Source organism: Drosophila nasuta, chromosome 3 (genome assembly GCF_023558535.2).
Source record: "Drosophila nasuta strain 15112-1781.00 chromosome 3, ASM2355853v1, whole genome shotgun sequence".
NCBI classification, from domain to species: Eukaryota; Metazoa; Arthropoda; class Insecta; order Diptera; family Drosophilidae; genus Drosophila; species Drosophila nasuta.
The window spans coordinates 13,213,510-13,241,041 of NC_083457.1; the positions used below are offsets into that span (position 1 = coordinate 13,213,510).

A 27,532-nucleotide genomic window follows, 5' to 3' on the forward strand; every position below is an offset into this window, starting at 1 on the left:
AAATGTACATATACATTTGCATGTAGATTCTTGCTTTGTAAACTATTCTAATCAAAAATGTTGAGTTGCCTTAGAGCTATCTGCAAAGATAATCAAATTTTTGCTAAACAACTAAAGTAAAGACTTAATATTTTAAGCAAACCACATAAAATACTTAAGCCTTTTATATTAACGTACCTCATCACTTTAATAAAGAAACAACAACAAACTAGTAAACAATTGTAATCAAGGTTTTTGAGATCCTTTAGAGGTGCTTCGAAATCAGTTGAACTTTAGCTAAGGTGTTATATTTAACCTTATAAAATATTTATAGAGAATACTGACTGCTAAGGCCTTTGTCTTATTTAAATCAATGTATATTTAAACTAATATAAAGTTTATATGGTATATACATATGGTATTAACTTAGTATATTAATTTAGTGTATTAAGTGTCAGTTGTCAATTGTAATCAAGCTTGTTGCGTTTCTTTGGAAATACTATATATATTATATAATATCATCAAGGATAAGAGAACTGCAGCTAAAGTATTTTGACGACCCCCTGTATGTAGTTGATTGCACTTTGCCCTCCGTTTTCGTGTCCAATTTCAGACATTTGCACAGGAATTAACGATAATCGTCATTTAACTTTCAAGCACGAAAAGTTTTGCCATTTTACAGCATTAGCAGCATTTGCACAAGTTGCGTCAGGGAATCACTTTTCGTAACGTCTCAAATTATAGTGCTAATTATTGTGTGCGTTTATTTCTTACGAGGTGACAACTCTGGCCAACTGGGGGGTTAAGTGAATACCGTTACGTTTCCGCTTAAACCCCTTAAACCATTTAATCCGTGGCTCATATTCAGCTTGATTATTATTGTTGGTATTATTAGTGTTATCTCGGTTGACTTCTTGGCGAGCTGAAAGTGGATTTTAAAGCATAACGGAAACTGTGCATAACTGTTCCCAGTATAATAGCAAGAGATTCCTGCGATGGAATGCGCAGACTCGTCGTCAGCATCCACAGCCTCAGATGGGTTTTTGTTTTGGGCCATGCAAGACTTCAGATTCAGTTGCGCGCTGGTCTCTTGACGGAACGGTTCACCAAACGGTAAAACGGTCGTGAAAATCATCAGATGAGATGTGCTCGGTAACTGGGAACGCTGTGGCGCTATTGTAGTTGCTATTGCATTCATTCAGTTCGGTTCGTAAGCGGTTCGGTTCGGTTCACTTTAGTTCTGTGTCGTGCTGTGCTGTGCTGTTCAGGTGTTTGGCGCCAAGCTGCCCATTTCGACGCGTCGCAGAGACAAATTGTTTATCTTGTGTCAAGTGCTAGGAACACATTGCCGCACCCCTTTCCGCCCACCCGAGCTCTCTCTGGGTCTCGCTCTTCCACTCACTCTCTCGAGGGGAGCCTATGTCCTGGACCAGACTACTTTCTCGGGCTTAACTGCCAGGCAGTGAAAGTTGTCGCTGACGGTTGTCCTCTTCTTCTTGTTTTTGTTGTTGTTGTTGTGGGTGCCGTGTGGCGCCGTCTGCGGAGTACTTAGCCAAACAGTTGGGACACAGCAGTCGCTATTACTACAGCTGTTTGCTGTTGTTGTTGTTGCTGTTGTTGTTATTGTCGTTGATGTCGTCGCGGCGCGCGCTTTGCTCTCGTGCGGTTCCCCAATCGGATGACATTATCTGAGGCCCGCGGGATATATCTGCAGCGTTGTCTTTGTTGTTGTTTTTTGTCAGACAGTCTTAAATTAAAAGCGAGCAAAGTCTTCGCACCTCGGGCACGCCCACAACGCCCAAGCAGAAGCAGAAGCAGAAGTCAAGCCAAACCAAAAACGTACCCACTCCAACGACAACCAACAACAACAATCGACTCACCACCCCCAAACCAACCCAACCCAACAGCCCTTGGGGGCCATGCATCTTTAATCAGCCCTGATGAATTTGGTGGATGTGCAAATGTTTGCAGCGAATGAATAAAGCATTAAATAAGCACTTCCAGGCATTTGTCAACGCGACGCAACGCAACGGCAAAGTGAAAATTAAAGTGAGTCGCGCAAAAATTGAGATAAATGTTTCACAATTAAAGCAGCATTTCAAGCGGATTACTTTAACTACGCCAACTTTTGCATATTTGAAATCAAACGCATAAATAATATTTAATCTGGTAAGTTACGCACACAAAACTTTTTGTAGTTGAATAAATTAACTACGGAAAATACCAAAGTCATTGCTTTGCAAAAGTAAATTCAATCGAATTTTTATCATGATAACAAAGCGAGTTTAGAAAGTTCTATTAATGGGCATTATATAGAATAATATAACTGCTATTTTATGCATACAGTTTTCCAGCTTTAATGGACAGGTTCAGCGTATACATATCCCTTATTATTGCTAAGCTATTCCAGTTATTTTTGCCGTTGCCCTTCCAGATTAATTTGCCTTTTTTTAGTTATTTATGCGTATTATTAAGTAGGCAAGTATTTGCATCCTTTGGGATTCAGAAAAAGGATACCACGCCAATCCCCCCAGTGACCATTTCTCAAAAACAAAACTTGCATGTCTGAGAAGCCAGCTGCCAGCTGCCAACTGCTTCTGGCAATCCATTCTGTTCTGTCCCTGGCCTTTGGTTTGCTTATTGGCTTTGCCTTTAATAGTCGGCAATCGGGTATATTTACATTGCAGAACGAGTGTTGTCTCATTAGCCTAGATTTGCTTGTTGTACACTTTCATTTATATGCATTAAATATCCAGAAGTACATTGTTATTACACCCATACACACACACTTTTCGACTTTAGGTCATCAATTTGAATTACAGATTAAATGAAATATACCGAACGAGACTGGAAGTGTAGCAACTTAATTACTGCTGGGAAATCGCCTTAATTATTTACTTAACCACCGCAAAATGCAGATAGCCGACGGCCCATTGAATGTCCACATATAATACACAGATATGTGTGCTATATATATATATGTATATACATATATATATAGGTGCTCACATAGCCACCTATTTGGACGGACTCCCCGTGGGCGCTGTAAACGAGAATGGATGTTTGTAATTGCTTCTGATTTATCTCAATCTCATTGCCGACAGCCGAGAGGAGGCAAACACAAACGGCAAAATGAAGCTGAAGAGGGAGAGAGAGAGAGGGGAAGAGGAATGATGATGTGGGCGTGGGTGTGAAAGTGGCTTGCCATTTGTTTACTGATCTCAGCTGAGGCTTGACAAAAATAAAACTAATTTAGATAAATTATGAGCAAAAATGCTTATGCTTATTGATGTCCCCTAATTTGCCTCCTCAATTGCGCCGAGTCTGGTAAACGTAAACTACACTTTAATTTGACTTGATAGAGGCTTTTAGCTTGAGAGCGAGATGCTTTAAAAATGCTAACAACTGAATTTGGCAAAATCATGAATAAATTCGCCCATATATATTCGTTTATAATGTATTCGGCTCAAAGGGGCCTTTTTTGTGGCCAACACGGTGCAACCACATTTGCGGACAATAAAGGCAAAACTTTTGCTTTGTGTGTGGCCATTTCTATATGTATTGTGCATTACTTTATTATCAACACACAACCACACACACACACTTACATAAATGTAAGAGTATGTATGTGATTATGGGCAGAGGTCGGATTTCGATGCCCCAAAAAGGTTGAGAGGCCACTCAACTATTTTTGTGCTTCATTTGAGGCAACTAACCGCAAAACTTTGCGACATTCTACAGCCTTAAAGTGGTTACACCTACTGCCAAATAAAAAAACAACAACAACAACAACCAAACACAGGCTTACAAGTTTCATTTTAAATACATTTCAATTTCTATTTGTTCAACGATTTCATAAAAAAAATCCATCATTCGTTTATTTGCAGATCCATCTCAGCAATTTTTGCAATTGGCACAAAAAGTGCTCGAAATATTTATTAACGAACTATTCTAAAGTTTCTTCGATGGAAAAAAAGAATTGGCATGCTTTCAATTTATTTTGCATTTCTCGCTTCGCATTGTGTTTTCCTTTTTGTGTTCTTGGCATTTCCCATTAAACACCCTGTATTTATTGGAAATGAATAAAGAAAAAGAGCAGTGTAGATAGCAATTCATAACTATAGCATTTATTGTAAATAATTGAATTATTTTTTCTGCTTCCCCTTTCGATTTATTTAGTCTATCTAACTATCCAAATAAACATATTATATATTTGTTTGATTGTCCTAAAATGTTATTGTTTTAGAGAGTATCTGCATCTGCATAATCAACGCATTGAAAATCTTTGAGCATTTTATAAGGGAAGTCCATTCTAACTTTTGAATTTATGGTAAATAAGTCTATTATATAAGGGAAGTCCATTCTAACTTTTGAATTTATGGTAAATAAGTCTATTATTATTTCTTCTTCCCTCTTGATTTATTTAGTCTCATAACTAAGTCAATCTTGTGTCCGATTTAATAATTATCAGGGAATAATGAGAAAAAACTTTAATGTCATTAAGAATACTTTATCAAATATCAAATTTTACAGAGCATCTGCTAGTTGTGCCTTTGAGTTTATGGCATATTTTACTTGTTTTTCCAAATTAATTGGTTAGCGTTTGTGAAACAATTTCCGGTCAGGAATTTCAGTTGCATCTCGAGGAAATAAAAACAAAAACAACGCTGGAGAAACACAAGCTATAGTATAGCAAAGCAAGAGGAGGAGGAGGAGGAGGAGGTGGTGGAGTCAGGCAACAACTAATTGTGGTGGAGATGGAATGGAATGAATGCAAATCAGAGTGGGAATTGCATATACTCTACTCTCTCTCTACTACATACACAAAATATATATTTCAATTTTGCACTCATATGCACAAACAGATGAGCAAATAAGCAAATATACCAAACAGTTGGATAGATCGCAATGGGTAATAGGAGAGAAAGAGGATAGAGGAGGACATTTTGACGCTGCGTTGGGCATTTGTGCAGCAGAATACAAACCCTGATGCTATTTCCTATGCATTGACTGACTGAAATTTATGGAATTCCAAATGTTGACACAAACACAAATAATTTAAATGCTGTGTGAAGCTGACGAAATTCTCATATGTTATTCTCATTCCCCATGCTCAGCATATTCCCATCTGTATGTTGCACCTGACTGTCCGTCCGTCTGTCCGTCTGTCTGTCTGCCTCTTTGTGTGCTTGTGTGCATTTTGCCAGCGGCACGTGCGGCATCTCTTTGAGCCCTCAGCTTCCAGTGCATTTCACACGACACACGAAATTCGAGTGGGCCTCTTTTTCACCTACACAACTAGAACTACATCCAGAACTATGTTAGGAGCTACAGGACTCTCCACCTGGTTGACCCAGGTGTGTGTTCTCCAACATGCTGGCATCTCTATGCATCCACATATACATATATGTACATATACACTCCATCAGCGTCTGCATTTGCATTTCCATTTGTGTTGTTCCCGAATCCACGGACACGCCCCCTTGCACCTCCTCCTCCTCGTGGCGCTGCAATGTTCGCTTGAATAAATTATCCATGTTCGCTGTTTTGCATACGAGTTTTTCCAAAACTAGTTCTCTCTGTGTGTTACTGGCAGCACTTTAAAGCAAAAGCTAAAACGTGCATTTTTATGCGAAATTTATACGTTGTTCTGGCGATTAACTCACCCGAGGAAATGCCATGGAAATGCTTTGGAATTTCATTTGAATTCTATCCCCTCCAAAAATTGACAGGTTCTCTCGCAGTTATTATCGCAGTTATTCTCATTATCATTAATGCTGAGTTAGCTCATTTGCAAGTGGCGTGAAAAGCGGCAATTATAATTGATAACACGATAGTTGCATTAATTTGGATAACAACAATTTCGTGTAAATGTCGCTTATTGTTATTGCTGTTATTGTTGTGGTTGTCGTTGTTGTTATTATTGTTGTTGTTGTTGTTGTCTTTGTTGTTGTTTTCCTGTTGCTGGCTAGCCGCAGTCACAGCATCAAACGCAGCCTCAGACCCTGTTTCTGTTGCTGTTTCTGTTTCTGGCAGAACCGAGAAGTGCCGCTCGGCAATCACGGCTTTCCTAAATCCTCTTCATTGTATTCAAATTTCTTTATCCCTTATAATGCCAACCCACTTTTATAATGTCTCGGGCTTATTTTCCCCTTCCGTTGCCATCGAATTCTCATCCTCGTCCTTCTCCCCGCTCTTTCACTACCTCCTCTACACGGTGCTTCGTTGCTTCGGCTTCTTCGTTTTATGGTTCATGTTCATGTCTTCTTTATCTAAATCATCCAACTGTGTAAATATTTGCCTCGCTTCCTGCATTCCATCCTCGTTATCCTTAAATCGTGCGTGCGAAGCTATACAAAGTGACGACCGAGAGTGCAAGAAGAGGCAGAAGCAGAGCAGCAGCAAAAGCAAAAGCAGCAGCAGCTGAACCCACCGACCGACCGACCATCCACAGTCGACCAACCGACCCACTAACCCACCGAACCGGCGAACGAACACAGGACTATATTCTGGGTTAAATTTTGCATATAAAAGACGGCGGCGCTCCTGCGACTGTCGTCTTTGCAGCTTGCACAGTGGGCACGCAAAACTGCACTGATGAGAATAGTAATTAAATATACTAACATTATAGTATACAATTTATATACTATATACTAGACCATACAAATATGTACGTGCTTTACAATATTAATTTACTTTCTCAAGCCAGTAAGTTAATTTACATTCTCATATATTTGCGCAATCAACGAACTTGAACTTCTCCCTTTTTTTGCGGTACTTTTGCAATTTGACTCAATCAATATTGGCATTAAAAGACAAACGTTTCATGTTTGATTGACAATCATATTTGATTAAGAACACACACAAAGTTGTTACAACTTTTGCCTCATCAAACATGGCAAAAGTTGAGAGTAAACAAATAAATAACGTATACGCACCATAGTACACAGTGCCAACAGTAAACAATAATCGCAGCATTAATCTGAAAATGCGCACAAATCCGTCAAACTCAGACCCATCCAGTGTTTTGGCAGACGGAAAGCAGGAAAGCAGAGCGGAGCGCAGAGAGAGCGACGAGGAGAGAACAAAAGCAAAAACCCAACAATGACAAACAACATTGCGAGAGATTGTCAGTACCGCGCCATCATTAATTTTAAGAACTCGCTGCCTCTGTCTCTTTGTCTCCATCTCTGTCTCCCATTCGTTTATCCTTTCGTCGATTTTTCAGGTAGTTGGCCTCAACTTTAATAGCTCAAACCTTTAGGGAGAGGTCGCGCTGGGTGACGAAACAAATGTTTCGCGTCATCATAAAAGGCAATTAGGCGGCATGACGCACAGGTTGATGGCGTCGAAAATGATATTATCTATAATATGATTGCTCATATTGCCGTACTCTAGAAATTAATGGGGCGTGGCGATAATTATCTAGCATTGCATCAAGCCCAAGGAATAGCTGACAAACCAATTGGGGTCAAAAGAAACTTGCAGATAAAATCAATTGCCTTTTGACTTAATAACTATATTAATTACTGAAATGTAAATAGCATATTGTAATTTGTCATTTTAAGATGCAATTAGAATAATAGTATTTGCTCAACAGCTTATTAATATCTTTTAAAGTGTCTAACAAACCAAAAACAAAGCTTAGCTAAACTTGAATTGCTCTGTATTTAAACAATTCATTCAAAAATCAACTGCATGAAGATTGGTTTGCCTTTCAATTTAATAAATATATTGATTTGCAAATCTCAAATTTGCAAACAAATACGATTCAAATTAGACTATTTGCTTATGAGCTTACAAACATATTTTACTGCGTTAGCTAAGTATTTAACAACGGATTACTTAAAGATTTTACTCTAAAGAGAACCAGCAACACAAAATATTTAAGTTTAGCACAGCTGTAAATAAACTTTGAATGCAAATATACAAAATGTATTGATTTATCCATTGTAAACATAATATTAAATTGTATCATTGAAGCTCAAATTTAATAGAAATAATATTAAGAAGCAATAAAAATAAATTGATTTAAATTGAATATTATAATTTATCATTTTAACACAATATTTGCAAACAGAAATAATACTAAGAAGCAATTAAAATTGAACTATTTGCTCATAAATATCTTTTAGTGTGTTAGCCAAGCATTTAACAACATGTGCATATGGACGAATGTCGCCCTTAAATTGCTCTTTCAGTATTTGCCAACGATGAAAACTGATACTTCACACACTCGCTGAAAAAGAGGGGGCACAAATATTTTTGGGCAACCACGGGGAGCCAGAGAGTCTGTGTAACACAATAATGGCCAACACTGACAACATTGTTTACAAAGCATTGAACAAGCCACTCGACATGAATTGTTTTATTAAACGGCTAGTTGAAATTTATTTGTTTTAAAGATTTCTCTCGAACGACAACGAGAACGAGAACCAAAAGCAAAGCAACAACTTTAACTAGGAATAGAGACTTCCTTAAAAAAAAAAACAAGTATTAAAGCTATAGTAGAGTGAACTCGACTTTTAGATACCCACTGCCCATTTTGAATAAAAGCAAAACAGTTATTCTTATAATATACCTAAAAATATTCCGTGAAATCTGGTATATTTTTCACTCTGTAAAATAGTTTAAATGTAATAATATATCAATATACCAAACACTATATTTGGAATATTATATAGTGTTACAATTAAATTATAATAATTTAATGAAATGAAAAATGAATGAAATGAAATTATATGAAATCTGGTATATTTTTCACTCTGTAAAATAGTTTAAATGTAATAATATATCAATATACCAAACACTATATTTGGAATATTATATAGTGTTACAATTAAATTATAATAAAGAGTGCAAAATATACCAGATTGTCAGCTAAAGCAACTAAGTTCCTTAATAAGTAGGCGTTTTTGCCCATACAAAAGTATTTCTGATATAATTTATAGAATTTTTATCCGATCGCATCAAAATTTTCAGAAATAGTAATGAAATAGGAATAATATTATTATCTGTACCAAAATTCGAGATCTATCTCTTGTAATCTCTGAGACTTAGGTGTTCAGACGCACAATCGGACAGACATGGCTATATCGTATCGACTGTTGACGCTGGTCAAAAATGTATACGCCTTATAAGGTCGGAGATGGCTCCTTCTGCCAGTTACATACATTTCCTATCGTCACAAATTTATAATTCCCTACAGCCCTATGAGTAGTGGGTATAAAAATGCATAAAGGTTGCTTTGCCATAATGTTGGTTTACTTCTACTTCATCCACAAGTATTATCATAAAATTTTCTCTACAAAATGAGGAAAAAAATAAGTGAATCTTTGCAGTAAGCTATTTATACAAACACTCCCCACATTGTGGGGGAGTTGAAGAAGAACAAGTAGAAAAAAAACTTGGAAATTCCAAAGTAAACTATTATTATGTACTTACATTGATTATTCACCTTCTTTGCTTGCAGTTGCTGAAATTTAAGCATAAAATGGAACCCAAATCCAGCTTAAGCTCACAGGAGGAACGTGCTCTTAAAAGTTCAGGTATGCAATCAAAATAAAACTTTTTTTATAAGTCGAGTCAAGTCTCTTGCAATTTGTGTTGTGTGCGCCCATCCCTTCTAAGTTGTACAGCGATGACATACAAGCTTTGATTTAATTTAGAAATTCTTAATAAATCGCTGCTGCATGTGATGGCAAGTATAAAAACGAAAATAAAATGAAATGTCATAAATTGAGCTTAAATGAATTTCACAAATTGTTGATCAAAACTGACAGATTTAAAGCACGATTAAAGACTTAATTGTATGTGAACTCTTTAGAAATATTAGAGCACAGTCGCATGTGTACTGAAAGTATTTGAATGAAACTCTGTTACTGGTATTTCAATTGTAGCCAAAAAGCAACTTCCCCCCAGCCACGAAGAACAATCAAAATATTCACCACCAACGTCGCCGTCGTCGTCGAGGCTGAAAAGAAATTCAAACAGAGTAAAATAAACTTGCGGCTGGGTTTGTGTATTTTGTGTGCGGACTCAACGCTTGCCACTAACTTGGGGGTATTTAGAGGGCCCCATGCCAGCAGAAGCAGAAGTATTCCGCTTGAGAGTTTCCCATTCCGCTTTTTGCCAGCGATAACCACACGCTTGGCCGTGTTGTGGAAGCTGAAGCTGAAGCTGTGCTGAGCTAAGCAAACGTCAAGCGAAGCTGGCGAGATGTGAATTTTTCGCAGCGAGGTTTTTCCTTCGCCTTCTTCCTCTTTTTCCAGCTACCTTTTCGACTTGGACTTGTTTGCGCAAAAGTTAAGGAAGGACATAAAGCGACGGGCATCCTGCCGTCGTAAAAACTGTCGTCTCCATCGTCGTCGTCGTCGTTCTGGCTGTTACCGATATCGAGAACCAAACATACTCGCACACTCACACATTCGCAGAAATTTAATCATAAGCACACAAGAGGATTACGTCATGCGGTGATAACCGTTGAAAAACAAAACTATTTGTCGTCTTTTCCTTTCATTTGAGCTCATTAGGGATCTGGCTTTAAAGCCCTGGCATTTCGCTTTGAAGCTCCAACGATTCCTGCGATTCTAGTCTAGCATAGATACAACAAAAAAGTATCTAAGCATCTACATAAATCCGCCAGAACAGAGCTGAGCAAAACATAACATAACAAAACCAAACCAAACCCAACCGAACATAACATAGCAAAAACATATAGAATTCAAAAGACACACAAAAGGGTGTTTTTTGTTTTGGTTTTCGTGTTTTCTTTTTTTTTGGAGGGTGTTTGACTTTTTTTTTGTACACGAAACGAGTCTGGAAAAGTTTAAAATAACAATGTTTCAGCATTCGAAGAAAGGAGCGAGAGCAAAGGATACATTCGCAACGAGAGGGCAACTGTTGTTTGAATGTTTGATGTCCTCATCGTCATCGTCATCGTCGATGACGTCGTGTCGATGTCGGTGGCATGTAAGCTCTTGGGCAGCACATTTTTTGACTAACGAGCCGCATTTTGGTAATCCGTCCCTTGGGTATTTTCGCATGGAAATGCTAAACCGTAACCAAAACCGAGGTCTCCCGACCTGAAGACTGGTGACTGGAGTCTGGAGTCGCTGGCAAAGATAGAGAGATGCTTGGTTGGTTGGATGCCCCGTAAAAGACTTTCGCAAAACGATTAAATGAGCCATTGGCCATTGCCATGGCATTGATGCTTTGACTTTGACCCAGAGGCATTCTGGTACTTGGTTTGACTTGGGTTTTCTTTTTTATTTTCTCTGTTAACGCTTGGTTTTATTCTTTGAGATAAGCAGGCAAGTAGGAAAGAAAGAAAGGAAGGAAGGACGAAAACAAAAATCGAATTAATACCGACAAAGCTTTAACACGCTCTTAACAGCACGCGACAAGGTTTTCTCATCAAAATAAAATATCCTATTCTAAGTGGATTCGTGAACAGCATATTCTACCCTTCTTAACGAGTGCGTATATATCTCTTTGGATTCGATTACACACTACTCCTTCGAACGTATATTGATGGAACGCTTTAACAAAGTTTTAAAAATGATTGATACTCTCGCATTTATCAGTTGTATTTTTCTGTTCTTTTTTGGAAAACCAACTCGATTGTCACTTGGGTAAAAGCTTTTAAACTTAAGAAATGGAAACTGAAAACCTTTTGAAAATCGTGACTTTTGCTTTGCTGATCCAAGAGCAATAAATCTTTAATCTATAAGCCAAAAGTTTTGTGAGAGCAGTAGATTAATAGTGGCCACGTCTGATTAGCATGAAAGGATCTATTGCCTCGAACCTCAACCCCGAAGGTTATGGCACTGCACTTATTTACTTAGGAAATGGAATTTGGATTTCGATTTTGTATTTGTATTTGGCCAAATGAGACTTGAAGGCAGGTGTGTATTTGTGTGTGTGTGTGGCTTTTATTAAAGGCACATAAATCATGCTCGAGACGGCGTCATTGCACTGAAGAGGGTGCTGAATGATGACCCGGTGATGGGTGATGGGTAATGGGTGAAGTGATGGGCAACTGGTCGACGGGGCCAACGGAACAACTGTATGTGTCGAGGGTCATTTGGGGAGGAGAACAAACCCTCATGTTAACACAAGTGTCTGCCCCTCGGGCATGGGCCGTGTTGCAGGCGGCAACAGGCGGCCTCTGTCTGTGCACAGGAGGAGTCTGGGAGCAGAGTTTTCCGGACAAACAAATGACCTGGAAAAGCCAAACGAAAGCAAACACAAAAGAAATGGAAAAATATGGCAGTAAAATGCGAATAGCAATGCACAACAATGTTTCGCAAACGGAAACAATTGCAACGACTGAGCAAATGTTTAGCATCTGTCCTGGGGCCTCAGTTCTCAGGAAGTGCTCCTTTCCCCCCCCATCCCCCATCTTCCATCTCCCATCACAGATCTTGTGAAGCGTCTGCCACTTGTACGGGTACCGACAACGTTTATATTTCATGAATATTTCGTTTGTTGTTGTTGTGATTGTCGGAAGCAGAAATTAAGTTTGATTCCACATCGAGTGCTTATCTTTGAACCTTTGAACTTTAGCCAAGCGTGCCAAAAGTCCAACCCAGCTCATCCTTTTTATTTTGAGGGGGTTTTTGGCAGAGACAAATGCCAAGAGAACAACAAGAGTTTAGCACCTTTTGCAGCCCGTATAAAAAAAGCACTTAGTGCAATCTGATAAAAGTGGGGCAAGAAAATAGTTGGAACAGCAGTTTGCCCATAATGTGGGATGGCGGGATGGCGCCCTGTGAAATGCATACCTAATTAGCTTAATGGCCTTTAGCCCATAAATTACACCAGATTAGGCTGCCAAAAAATTTGCATTCCCGTGAAAGTTTTCGTAACCTAGCGACCAGACGCGTTTTGCGTCCCTCTGATGGAATTATTATCATCAGTGGCTGGGAAAATGAGCGAAAAATGATTACAATTATTATTGTTTGTACTCGCATAATATTTCGATGCGGTTGAGTTGAAAATCAATAAATGTCTGCCCGGTAAAATGGCAATTAAACTGTTTTTAATGCATCTGCAATGCATAAAGCGGAAATTAATTACATAATTAGTTGAACACATAGCCACCCAATGGCAATATGCACGACGAAATGAAATTCATGTCAACCGACCAAATTTGCATCTACTACCATATTTCATATTGCCGCAGTTTAAAATTGATTAATTAAGCACATTTCCGCCACTACGATATTCGAAACACAATGCCACTTGATATGCAAAGTAAATTACGTGCCGATAGATACAATTTAATAAATTTAATTATTAATAGCGATTGTTTGTCCATATTCCCTTGATAGATTTAAACAATGTTTGTCTGGAAATTACAACGTGCCACTAAAGCAAACACCGCTATAATAAAAATATGTAATAAATAAGCGCCAATTATGTTTATAATTAATTAATTTTAAACAGAGAAGAGAAATGTTCTATGCCATACGTGATTGTTTCGCCCATTCGCTATTTATCTAAAATAAATAATTTATAATTTACAAAAAGTGACAAGTGAAATAATTAATTAGCTCTGGGCCACAAAATAACAATGTAAATAAATAAACAAATAAATGCAAAGCATTGAGTGATACAATAGCAATTGGAATTGCTGAACATTTGATACAATTAGTTGAAAATATATAGGGTTAATTTACTTTCTAAATTGATAATTTCATTTTCTCCAACAAAGACATGAATTTCATTTCAGTTTTGTACGTCGCAAATGGCAGAAGAAACGCGTCTAATTAATCGAATTAATTAAGTTAATTATGAGAAGAGAAAAGCCCTTTTTGGAGTGAATGAAGTGCTGAGTGTAATTAATCAGCAAGGCCAAGCACAACATGTATTCCCAAACATAAACAATGTTCAAATATGCATACCCTGCGAATACGTATTATTTTAAGCTTAATTTGCATGACACATACGCACCGTTGCCTAAATGCTTTTGTATTAAATTATGCAAAATACATGCAAAACTCAATGTGAGAGAGTGTTTTGGGTGTATCTGTTAGCCAATGTGCGTGAATTTGGTTCAGTCTAAGGGGTCTAAAGGGTGTGGGGCAAAGTCTTTAGGCGGATGTGCTGTGGCATAAGGATGAAAGGCACCACGCTCACTGGGGAAATGATGGAGCGTGTTTTGATGTGGCAATGGCAACAATTAACACAAATAGGAGACACACACCATCAGAGACACAAAGACAGTCAGACAGGGCAGAAGGAAGAGGTGCATATTCAACTGCTCTTGCACTTACCGTTTGCCTGTTTATGCATTTGTCAGTACCAAAATAGCTGTGTGTGTGTGTGTGTGTGTGTATGGGTGTGTGTGCCAGCAAAGTGCACTCACTCTGCTGACAACTGCAAACTACTTACGTATGTTACTGCCACTGACATGGCGACACATTCAGATTCAACCAAAGCTCCAGCCAGTCAGTCAGCGAGGCTCGCACTTGGGAACGAGCCAGCAGCAGTCGAGAGGAGAGAGGGAGGAGGCAACGACTGCTGCAACGACAAAGGTGTTAAGAAAGCCATTTCGCCTGCTAATGAGTGTCGGTGTGTCATGTGTGTGAGTGTGTCGAGTCCTTGTCTTGGCTTCCCTTCCCTTCCCTTCTCTCTCACCTCACCTTGCCTCACCTTACCTTGCCGAGACTTGAGCTGAAGAGCAAACAAAAATGTTTTCATGTTTGGGCTTGTCAACAGATTTGTCCCTTCCCCAGTCCCGACCCAGCCACTGTCCTTTCTCCGGTCCAGGACTCGGTTCACATACAGCCTACAGCCTACAGAGTTTGTTGTGTGCAAAAGCATTTTGCTTAATTAGTTACAAACATCAAAACTGTGAATCCAAAAGGAATTATCCACATACCCAAGTTTTTAAGGGCTCGTCGTCTTCCTCGTCAGACACTTTGATTAAGGATGTCAGATAATCAGCCGTTAAGCACACGCTGTCAAAGTCACATTTATGCCTCATGTCACAAAAAGATTTACTCACAAAATGGATATTTTACCAAATTTTGTGGTCAAATTAAGCGATAAGAAACTTGCTCAAGTGTTAAGGCGACACAATCTCAGTTTCGTAACTCTTTTTGACGCATAAAACTTGTGTCTCTCATAGATCATCTTGTTAAATATTCACATTTACAATTTACGACTACGTTCGCTGTCAAAGTGTCATTGGCAAATAACATTTACATGCATATTAAAAATGTATTTCCAAGTGAAGAGGCATTTTAATCAGTTAATAGGTATAACTGTCTGTCACTCAAATGCTACCACTACTACCACCAAATAAGTTGCATTAATATTTAGTGAAATTGTGACAGCTGTTTCGTCTGCACAATTTGCGTTATTATCAATAATTTTCTGGCCACTTTCCACACGAGTTCACTGTAAATTTCCGCATCATTTGAAACAATATGGATTCAAGGATGCGTCAAATTTCATTGTGGCAATCGCAAATAAATATTCAGCAGGTAATGAAAGGGTATATTCGGTGGAGAAATGGAATATATATATATATATTTATATATATACGAAATATAAGTTAAATATATTTAGATCTGTGTGTTTGTATGTTGAGAAAGAAAGTGTTAAAACTAATTAAATTAACAAAATGTTTATCGTTCATCGGTCTTCAATATGTTAAATGATTGCAACCATAAATTTTAAAAAAATCTATTAAATTAAATTAAAAAATTATATCAAATAAGAAATGAATTTAAAAAGAATATGTGAAGCTATCTGTAGTAAAAATTTCGTGAGTGTATTCAGATAAATAATTATAAATATGCTAATCCAAAAAACTAATTGAATTAATATCAATTAATATATCAATAAAGAACAAACATATTTGAAATTATTTCTATATCTAGTTTCATTTTCTTTATTGATTTATATTATTTATGTTAACATTAAAGTTATCTTACATTAAACCTGCAACTCAGCGACGTCACAGTCCACATATAAACATAAGTATACAATTGCGAATTAAAAGATATCTGTAAATAAATCCGTACAGAAATGACTGATTGTAAAGAAATATTTTAATTTTTCATTCATACCTTTTTAAACATTCTATATTTAATTTAAGTTTCTTCTAAATTTAATCAATATTTAACAGCTTTAACAAATGATACCTAACTCTGATATATATATACCCTATTTCATTGACCATTATACCATTTATTAATTACTTATTTTATGCGCTGTTAATGCCCCAACCGACTGTTGGACATTGATGCTTTCTACTTGCAGAGAAACTCAAAATGCTGGATATAACGCGAGACAAGCCAGTGAAGGTGTCCGTTAAAGTGGCGGTGCCGGTGCGGGATCATCCCAAAGTGAGTGAAAGATGTGGTAATCATGGTTAATCATAATACTCAAGTTATTGTGCTTGTGTTTTTTCTTCGTTCGTTTTGCTGCGCAGTTCAATTTTGTGGGCAAGCTGCTCGGTCCGAAGGGCAACTCAATGAAGCGTCTCCAGGAGGACACAATGTGCAAAATGGCCGTGCTGGGACGCGGCTCGATGCGCGACCGCCGGAAGGAGGAGGAGCTGCGGGCCAGTGGCGACAGCCGTTACGCCCATCTCTTTGAGGACCTGCACGTGGAGATTGCGACCTTTGCCGCGCCCGCCGAAGCACACGCGCGCATTGCCTACGCCCTGGCGGAAGTGCGTCGGTTTCTGGTTCCGGTAAGTGCCGTCCCTCTGCTCCCCTGCTCCCTGCTCCCTGCTCTTCCCCCTTTCACCACTTGTCTGTCCCAATTGGCTTTTGTTGGTTTTTTGGAGGGCGCAACCCCTTTTCTTCTTCGGCCAACTTAAAGTTGGCAGCGCACACACAAAGCATCTTAAAGTTGGCGAAGCACTAAACTTAATGGTACGTCGACAGCTGTGCCCCTGCCCTGACATCCAAAACGAGAGACACTTGAAGCTGTTGCCAGGTTGCAAGTTCCGAGTTGCAAGTTGCAAGCACGGGAAGGCTGGCACTCGTTATCGACTTCGGCTTCCGTGTTCTTGTGGCATCCACTGCGGCGGCTGCCTCCGTTGTGGCATGCCCCCCATCAGCTGCCAACATGGCAACATGCCTCCACGCGTCGCTGACGAAATTGCATTGTGCTGTAATTACATTTACCACCCACTCCATAAAATTTGCGGCCATTGCTGCCCTTTCAACTCCCCATCTCCTCATCGCCTGCTGCTCTGTAACTGCTCTCCATTGTGTGGCGCTTGGCATGCTATCACAATGGCCAACGTCACCTGCATCGCATGTGCATCTTGAGTGCTTTCCCCTTTCCCCCTGCTTGACCACCGCATTGACCCGTGTCCAGTGGAGCAGGAAATACGTCCAACGCTTATTTCTCTCTGCTCAATGCACGTTTACAATCCTTGGGCTTCCATCACTCACATTCAACGGGCACGATAATATTTATTTATTTATTATTGCCTTGCACAACAGCATAAATAACACTTGTCTTATCTTCCATTGTGTTCAGTTCGAATAATTGCTGAAGCCAGCATTCCAGCATTTCACTTTATCAGGTCTGCATTTCTTAAATGCATTTAATATGAGCAGTGTTGCCATCTAAACTCTGACAAACTGACAACGATGTTAAGTCAAGATCAAAACCAAAGCATTAAGTTGTTGATAACTGCCTGGCGTATTAAAATTTAGTTTACAGTGAAATATAACCAATAATTTTTATATAGTTTGGAGTACTAAAAGTAAGAAAACTAACGATTGAACTAACTTTCCAACTAATCTGATAGGGCTTTCTGCTTTAGATCAATATTGGTAAAATATCCCGAAATTCTAAATGCTTCATTTCTAAATGAATTTATGACAAATTTTACTTTATTTCAAATACAATATTTTTACTTGAAAGATTTTGTTACTTTAAATTTAATGTAACTAATAAAACTACTGATAGTCGATTTTAAGTAAATAATATATATTTCTAGCATTTCTGCTTTTCTCAACTGAATTTTTATATGAACATAGTAGCCACTTAACCTCTGACAACGCTGTTCAGTCAAGATCTCAACAAATTCATTAAGCTTTTATTGTCTGTCTGACAAATTACTGTGTAGCTTAAAGACTATTTATCAAGTCTTCTGCTATCAACTGAATTTAATATCGAAAGTTTTGTCTTACCAATAACAATGCTATTGTTGAAAAACTAATGCAATTTAACAACTAAATAAGTAATTGAATTACATCACTAACTGTCAGGTGAAAATGGAATTGGAAATGTTTTTATTAAGTCAGCCTTTTTCAGCTAAAGTTAACACAGAGAATGTTGCCAAACCTCTAAAAATCATTTAATTAAAAAACTAATGCAATTTAACAACTTCACACTATTGACACTAACTGTCAGGTAAAATATAAAATGAGAACTTCTCTTTACTAACCTCTGACAAACTGGCAACGGTATCAATTCAAGATCGCAACCAACTAATGACTGCCTAGCAAATTAAATTGTAGCTGAAAATGTATTCAGCAAGTCTGCCTTATTCAGCTAAAGTTAATATAGACAATGTCGCCTAACCTCTAACAATCGTGTAGTTGAAAAACTAATGCAATTTAACCCTAAATGGGTAATTGAATCCCACAACTTCACACTATTGACACTAACTGTCAGGTGAATGTAAAATGAGAACTTCTCTTTACTTTAGCTAACCTCTGACAAACTGGCAAGGTATTAATTCAAGATCGCAGCCAACTAATGACTACCTTGATTAACTTGTAGTTGGAAATGTATTTATCAACTCTACTATTTTCAACTGAATTTAATATCAAGAGTGTTGTAGTTGAAAAACTAATTTAACAACTAAATAAGTAATTGAATTACAACTTATTCTGACGATAACAGACTGTGCCTCGCTTCTCCTGACTATTGCACAGTTTACTAACTGTCAGGTAAATGTAAATTGAGAACTCCGCTTTAGTTTATTGCCAAAATGTTGGGGCACACCGCGACTCAACTGTCGTAACTTTGAAAGTATTTAGGAAACATGTGGTTTTCAAGTGGTTGCTTCGACCGGCTCAAGCATATGAAGTGGGTAACGTGGCATTGGCATCGTGGAACCCTCCCGGAAAAAGGCACCGAAACCTGCGACACGCAACTGTCAAGAACATAAATTCACTTTCGAGAGCCGCCCCAGAGTTTTGCTGATCTGATTACACAAAAATTTGCATAGAAATTATTTCAATTTTCTACACGTTGCTTCGAGTTGAAACATAAACCGTTTCAATTTAGATAAATATGCTGAGTGCGTGTGTGTGTGTGTGGGAATTTCCTTGGGGTGTGTGCATAAAGTTGGCCAATCCTTGTAAGCTGGAAAATTGTTTATGGCAGCTGCCAGTGCAATTTATGTGAAGGAATGTCATAAAAAAATTGTGCGCTTGTGTGATTTCTAGTTGCTGTGTCACATCTTTGCCTTCTGCACGAATGGAATCGAATGAAATTAATAGTTAGATATCCGACAAATTACTAATACGCCTTGGGGACTCGACTCTTTGAACTGAATGCGAAACTTGCTTAATGTGTCTAATGAAAAAGTATGTGTGTGTGTGTTTGTGTGCACTTTCTCACACCCAAATGTGATGTGTATGCATGGCCATAATTGCATTAAAAGCAACCACATACACGTAAAAGAGATAAACTCACACACACACACCTTTACTCTGCTTCAACGCGCACGCATCCCGATTGAGTGGGAGGAAAAAGGAGCAAGAGAGTGTGAATAGCTGAGTAGAAGTGAGAGTGAGACGAGGCTAAGTGACAAAGTCAGTGAACGAGTAAAGGATTTGTTCGGTGTACATTGTGGAGTTTGCGAGGCAGACGCTGGTGAATGGCGAATGGCCTCGCCAACTTTTAATTGACATCCAATAAAATTCGCATTTATTACGCGCCTGAATTAAATTTAATTGCTCGACGAAGCAGAACATACAGTAGATCTCATGACACACGCCTTCAGCAGCTGCCCCACGGCACAAATTGTTAATCTCTCAACTCCTCTCTCTTTCTGCCTCTGTCTACAGGACTACCATGACGATATACGACAGGAGCAGATGTGGGAAATGCAGGCACTGACATCGACGCCCACGCTGAGCCATCTCGACGACTCGCAGAGCCCGACAAACACGACTCGCGGCCTAGGCGGCGGCCTCGCCGACATGGACACGTCCAACGATGAGAAATCGGACAACGAAACCAGCGGCATGGATTGCCTTTCCCCGGACAAGCTCGACTGTGGTCAATCCTGCAGCAGCAGCGGCGGCGACACACAGCTCCAGCACCAACACCAACATCACCACCATCCACATCAGCATCATCAGCAGCAGCAGCAGCAGCATCCACAGCAGCAGCAACAACAGCAGCAGCATCATCATCATCAGCCAGCGCACTTCCATCAGCTATTGCAAACACATGGCGGAGCAAGTGCCGCCGCTGCGGCTGCCGCCTGTGGTGACCATCTAGCTGGACAGACAACCACTGCAACAGCAGCAGCTCGTGAGTATATATGTATACTCTATGTATATACATAGTTTGCATTTCGCTGCAGCAAAATTAATGCAATTAGCACAAATGTGAGAGAGAGTGTGACTGAGAATCAGAATCTGAATCTGAATCACAATGACAACGCGACTGCACTTGAAAAATGAGATTCAAAATGAACTCGGACACATTGTCGCAATGGAAAACTGTGCTTTTAATTTGCATGAATTTATTGCATTATGCATTTTGGGAAGCATGATTTCCACATTAAGTTATGCGACTGCAATAAGAAAATATCGTTTTCTGTTCGTCTGTCTGTCTAAGCATTTGAATCTCTAACACCATAAAAGCTAAAGGCATTAAATAGAAAATACGAAGAATGTGAAAGCCAAAAGCATGAAATTTAAAGAGAATATTATTTTTAAATTATTTTCAAAAGAAATGTAGAACATTCATTACAAAATTTTTAAATAAGCTACCCTGGCTATGATTAAAAACATATACAGAAGTGCTTAATTCAAAATTTTAATTAAATAAATGCACTTTAGATTTGCTTACTTTTTTCGAGAAAAATAATTTAAGTTTTCACACTTTTCTAAAACAATACTAAACTATAGAGAAACTTTTAGAAAAATGTTAGAAACTATCAAAACTATTAAGAGGAGAAACAAGAATTACGGGCAAAAGATTGGCAAATAAATAATTTAGTACATTTTTCAGTTTTTACAAAACAAAATATAATATATAAAACCTGGAAAGTATGAATAAACAATAATGTGAGTTGGATAAGGCAATTATATTAAAATTCAAATAAATAAAAGAAAAATAACATTTCTACACGCAATTCTAAATTGTGTCCTCCTTGAGGATATATCAAGTATTTCACAGTCGGACACACTCAACATCAGATGCCTGATTTATTATCCTCATCTTGAATTAAAGTAGCTAATTGCTTATAATATTAGTTTCATAATGTTGCCACGAAACGTCAAATAAACAGAAAGCATAAATAAATAAATAATGTGCACTCCATGCAATCATAGCTAAATAAATAGAAAACAAAAATAAAACAAAATAAATATTTAGACACGCACAATTTTAGCATAAATTATTCGCGACAAAAATGACTAACGACTGTCGATCACACTCGCCTTTAGCTTTTTGAGTTGTTAACCTAACATAAGAGAAATTCATCTTTTTGCTTGATTTTTAGATTTTTTTAGATTTTTTTTTTCACATATATTCAATGGATAAAGTTACTACTTTATAGCAATCAAAAAGGTATCTCACAGTCGAGCATACTCGCCTATAAATTTGTGATTTGCAACTTTTAGATTATTTATTAGCTTTAGAGATTTATAATAAAACAATATAAATAGTTTCACACACAATTATAAAAGCTCTACTTCGTATATACATACATAGTTAGCAAGTAGGTATCTCGCAGTCGAGCACACTCGTCTGTAGCTTATTAAGTTGTTATTCTGACATGCAAAAAATCAACTTTTTACTTAATTATTAGCATTAGAATTTTGGAATAAAAAAATATAAATAGTTTTACATAAAATGCAATGGACGAATGCAATACTTCATAAAATAGCTATCGGGAAGGTATCTCACAGTCGAGCTCACTCGCCTGTAGCTTATGAATGTTATAAATAGTTTCACACACAATTATAAAAGCTCTACTTCATATATACATAGTTAGCAAGTAGGTATCTCACAGTCGAGCACACTCGTCTGCAGCTATCCGATGGATTGCCCCAACCTATAGCTAACGCAACTGTGTGTCGAACATCTGCTATTTCAACTGCCTGCTTCCGTTTCAGTTCACACCACAGCCATGGCGGTGGCACTGCAGCATCAGTTGACAGCTGCCGGCATCGGTGGACTGCTGAAGCCAGCGCAAGGTGTGGGCGTCGGAGTGGGAGGTGGCATGTCTGGACTGCCGACAGCACAGAGCAGCGCATCGGGTCTGCAGCTGGGGGGCAGTGATGGAGATGCGAATGCGTCGACGTTGACGCTGCTTGATCCACCCGGAGCACTGTTGCATCCCGCGTTGCGCAACGTGAAGGCCATCAACATAGGTGAGGCTGGGAGCGATGTTGTGGATGGTCTAATTGGCCAGACGTTGCTCAACTTTAACTTCAACTTCAACACCAACTCCATCTACACTCTTACAGGTGGCGGCCTTGGACGTAAGCGGCCGTTGCTGGGCGTCCCGCGGTCTGGAATGAATCCCACAAAGCGCACCGTGATGAGCTTGCTGGCGCGGGCCAAGAATTCGCAGTCGCTGCACGCAGTCCGTCAACCCGTCGTCACCGCCACCAGTTTTGCCGAGTAATTAGAATTGTTGTTTGCCGTTTAATGATTATCGATTTGATTGCTCGACCTTAATTACATGTCTTATGGTGTGTGCAGGCCCCTGCAGATGCTGGCATCACCCTTCATCATTCCGCACCAGGGCATGGATCAGTCGATCATAGCGCTGCCCAAGGAGAGTCTCGCCCAAGGCGTCTAACCCTACGACTTCTATACGCTGCGCAGCACTGATGGTCCAACCTGACCGACTACAATTGCCCCGCCTCCTTCTTCTAAAGACACAGAAATACTCGTAAGTTAAGATTACCAAAAAACACACACCGCAATTTATGGAATAACCGATCAATCGATCGATAACAATGTCGGAATATCGATACACACACACACGAGTGCTTTACAAGTTCCGATAACAAAATGCGAATCTATCGAGCGATGCTGCTTGTCGACCGAACCGACTTGGGGACTAACGGTACACGTCTTTGAAGAAGCTCCAGAGGTAATACCGATACCAGAGAGCCTACTGTCTACACACGATTTGTTTTAAGCGAAATATAAATAAATGAAGCAAGTATTTTTAATGCGATGTTTTATTTCAAAAACCAACAAAAAATATTTGAAAAAAAAAAACTTTAAAACTTAAAGATAAATGATAAACAAAAGAAAACTAAAAACAAAAATGAAAACAAAACCAAAAAAAAAAAGAAATGATAAACTAAATTAGAGTCAAATTAATGAAGAACTTCAATAGAATTACAATGTAAACGCAATTACTTTAAATAAATTACTTTAAACATATATACACACACATTTGCAAGTACCATATATACATACATATACATACAACAAATATACTTATATACACTACATGCATATATGTACTTAAATCTATATACTAAAAATGTGTTGAAGTAAAATGAGAACCCAAAAAAAAAAAAAACAAAACAAAAAACAAATCTAAACACAAGCCACATAAACTGATAATAATTTTTGGATTACTTTAATGCAGAAAATTAACGAAAGTGAGAGAAACAGAGAAATAGAGCTCAGTACAAGAAAAGTAAAGCCAAACCAAAGATCATGCAAAGAAAAAAACATTCGCGAATATTCTTCCCAGAAAGAACCTAAGATTTCTTTTGCGTAGATTGATGCGATCAGAAGAAAAAAGAATAGTATCGAATCCTTGATTTAATTGATCACTGCGATCCCACCGCCTTCTGCTTGTTTCATATATTAAATCCAAATGTTGTTAATGGAAATGTTAGTGTTTTAGGATCAATTATTCGGTTTCAGTTTCAACGCCTCAAACAAGCAAGTTGCAAAACATCGAAAACAAATGAATTCCACAGACCAATTCCAAATCTTTTCGCTGTCCCATCCGAGAAACACATAACATGAGCTTGAGAATTATTCAACTTTGTTTTCTCAATTATTTTCTGAAAACATTTGCTACAAATTTATTGCGATTTCACAATAATTGTAATTGCTTAATGTTAATTATTGATAATAAATAAATAGAAATAATTGATTTCAAGAATATAATTATTAAATAAATTGGAAGTGAATTTATCTAATTTGCACAATACATGAAGTGAATTTAATCCAAGTGTTTGGCAATTTATTACGTGGCATTGATTCATGCAAATGCAAAAAAGCAAAACGATCAGATTTAAAATACTCGATATACACTTAAAGAAAATATGAATCTAAATGTGCACTCAATGCATTCATAGCTAAATATAATCGCAATACGAATACAAACCAAAAAATAAATAAAAAGAGAGAAAAACAAATACAAAAAAAAAAACAAAAAAATACATACAAAACATAAATAGTATATGCATTAATGTTCAACAGTTTAATCAAAAGGCATATTTACAATTTACAATGAAATAATATGAAATATTGATATTAATATTGATGTTGAAACGAAACGAAACGAACCGTGTAAAGTCCTAAAGAAAAAAAAAAAACAAAAACAAAATGATTACTCGTACCTACATAAATACTTGCATGTAGAAACACAATAAAAATATGAATATGCAACTTGAATTAAATACATAATTAATTAACCTAAAGAATTAAACACAGTATTGATGTGAGAAATTGCAGCTACACCACCACAGCTTCGAGCTATTCCAAAATAAATGCAATATTTTAAAAACAAAATGGCGTCTCTTCTGTCTTCAAGATGTCTAACGCCATTAACCGGAAATGGCGCTAGCATGTAAAGGTTTCAGTAGATAAAGATATTTTTATTTATATATTTATTTTATATTTAAGCAAAAGGACAATGACAAATATTGGGTTGCTTTAAATAATTATATGAATATCAAATAGGAAAGGTTCTCCAAATTTCCTTTTCTTGTAACTAATAATTATGCTGCCATAAAGTATCGATTGAGTTACTATAACAACAGAAATTGATATTCATATTTTGTTCACGTAAGTACTATATATAAATAAAATACATACTCGCGTGAACCCGATAAATTTTTGGTTGTTGTTACAAATCAGCAATAATCGTAAAATTCGCTTCAATGTTTACACATTAACGTGCCGGATGCGACAGCTACAACACTTGCTTTTGGCCAGGTTCCTTTGGCAACACATTACGACATCGACGTAGAATCAACGAACTGAAATACAAATGTATGTTTTGTCGGTGGTATTACTTGGCTTCTTCCATAAAATTCATATCGTTTGTTTGTTTGTTTCTTTGTCGACTGTTTGCGTCGTGCTTTATTGCCGCATTTAATAAGCCATTAAAATTTGATTGCTCAAAAGTAAAACACACATAAAACGCGCATTTGCCAAAACAAAACATACATATGGATTTTATATGCATGTAGAAATATTTAAATAATACTGTGGATTGACTTCTCTTGTTTGAAATGCAAAGGGTTCTTAAATTTTGGATAAATAACATCTGTAAGCAGGCGCCGACTTTAAGAATAGTTTATCTAAATTTCAAGCAATCCAAGTCAGATATTTTCGAAGAACTATCATCAAGTAAATTGAACACTAAATTCTACTAAAAGAATTATACACATCTCTTAGTACACAATTTTAAATTAAAAGTTGAATTTCAAGTAGCGAATAATTATGAAGTTGTTCTCTATATTCGTTCTATTGTCAGCTTGGCTGCTTTCTGCTCAAGCTGCCAAGTCCGACTGTGAGTAAGAAAATTACTAATTAAAATTTGATATTCGCAAAGAGATGTCTTATAGATAATATCTTTTGCTACTGGGATGGCCAATCCAATATGCGCAAGTATCGTAGTGTTTATCAATATTGGGATGTCAATACGAAATTTTGCACTCATCTGGTTTATGGCTCAACCTTGGGTTTAGATCCCGCTGGCTCCGGCAACGTGGAGTTTGAATATCCAGAGGAATATATTGATTTCAGTAAGTTCCTATAAAAGTTAAAGATATTAATATATCTAGCATTATTCATGACAGATCATATGGCTAAATACAAGAACCTTAAGAACGTTCAAATCAAATCAATAATCTCGATTGGCAACTGGCGGGATCAATCGTCCTTGATTTCCGAAATGATATCAGATACTCGCAAGCGAGATCAATTCTACACATCACTCATTGGTGTGCTCTATAAGACTGGTGTTCAGGGCGTACAGATCAATTGGCAGTTTCCAGCTCATCGTCACATGCACTCCAAGGATCGAGAGAACTTTGTGACATTTCTGCACGAGCTGAAGATTGTGTGAGTGAAGGACGAGAAAGAAACTTGTAATTCATTTAAAATCATCACCTTTCTCCCTGCAGTCTAGATGAGCACAAGTTTATGCTCATGGTCGCTGTCTCTGCTCGGCTGGATGAGAAAACTCTGGCTGCCTATGATATTCCCAGCATAATGAAATATGCAGATTTTGTTAGCCTGCTTGTGCACAACCATCAGGATCCCTACAGTCGCCAATTGAGCTACAATGCTCCACTTTCAGGAGATAAGCTGAAGAGTGTTGAGAGCTGTGTCGCCCACTGGGTGAAGCACAGCAAGATGCCCTCGAAACTGCTACTGGCTATTCCATTGTTCGGACAGACCTACACAATGGCCTCCTCGAACACAACTGTGGGCTCAGCTAGCAAGGGACCTGGCCGACAGCAACAAGCTTCATTGCGTCCGGGTTACACAACCTTTGGCGAATTTTGCACCCAATCTGGCAAATGGCAAAGGAAATTCGATAATGTGACCCAAGTGCCTTATGCTTATAAGGACGATCAGTGGATTAGCTACGAAGATGGACGCAGCATCAGTGCCAAGACACATGTGGTGGAGCAGCAGCATCTCGGTGGTGTCCTCGTTATGTCCCTTGATGCCGATGACACCCAAGCAGCATGTGGTGAACGCTTTGCCTTGTTGCGTGTTATCATTTCAGTCATTGGGGATCCAGATTCTTTGACCACGCAGGCAGCAACCACAGAGTCCACCGGTCTCTGTCCTCGCGATGGTTTCTTCCGCAATATGTGGGAATGCGATTTATACTACGAGTGTCGCGACACCAAGCGCTTTGATTATGAATGCGTCAAGGGATATTATTTCGATGAGAAGCTCGGCGAATGTCAGCCAGCTAGCCAGGTTGAGTGCAAGCAAAACTTTGTCACCTGGCGACCAGGTCAGAAGCTGTACAACTTTAAGAATCTGCCTCTGAATCTGAAGATTGTGCAGTAGCCAAGTTCCCAAAATAAACACG

General features: G+C 38.1%; 2 protein-coding genes across 4 annotated transcripts; both read left to right on the plus strand.

Moving 5' to 3' along the window:
• Positions 1-1,065: 1,065 nt before the first annotated feature.
• On the plus strand, positions 1,066-24,970 carry LOC132791893 (RNA-binding protein asd-2). Of its 3 annotated transcripts, none has more exons than XM_060801011.1 (8): positions 1,066-2,148; positions 9,452-9,527; positions 16,255-16,340; positions 16,427-16,690; positions 20,040-20,511; positions 22,326-22,583; positions 22,680-22,836; positions 22,918-24,970. In XM_060801011.1, the coding sequence occupies exons 2-8, from the start codon at positions 9,473-9,475 to the stop codon at positions 23,015-23,017; spliced, it is 1,392 nt and encodes a 463-aa protein (XP_060656994.1). In that variant the 5' UTR covers positions 1,066-2,148; positions 9,452-9,472; the 3' UTR covers positions 23,018-24,970. The 3 variants fall into 3 exon arrangements, with proteins under 3 accessions (XP_060656994.1, XP_060656996.1, XP_060656995.1); XM_060801012.1 differs by lacking the exon at positions 1,066-2,148 and adding an exon at positions 8,939-9,319; XM_060801013.1 differs by lacking the exon at positions 22,918-24,970 and having other exon boundaries at positions 22,680-22,840.
• An 838-nt stretch (positions 24,971-25,808) lies between these two features.
• LOC132793108 (probable chitinase 10) lies at positions 25,809-27,510 on the plus strand. The gene is made up of 4 exons (XM_060802781.1): positions 25,809-25,990; positions 26,046-26,225; positions 26,280-26,544; positions 26,607-27,510. Exons 1-4 carry the CDS (start codon positions 25,921-25,923, stop codon positions 27,508-27,510), a joined length of 1,419 nt encoding a protein of 472 aa, XP_060658764.1. The 5' UTR covers positions 25,809-25,920.
• The last annotated feature ends 22 nt before the right edge of the window (positions 27,511-27,532 follow it).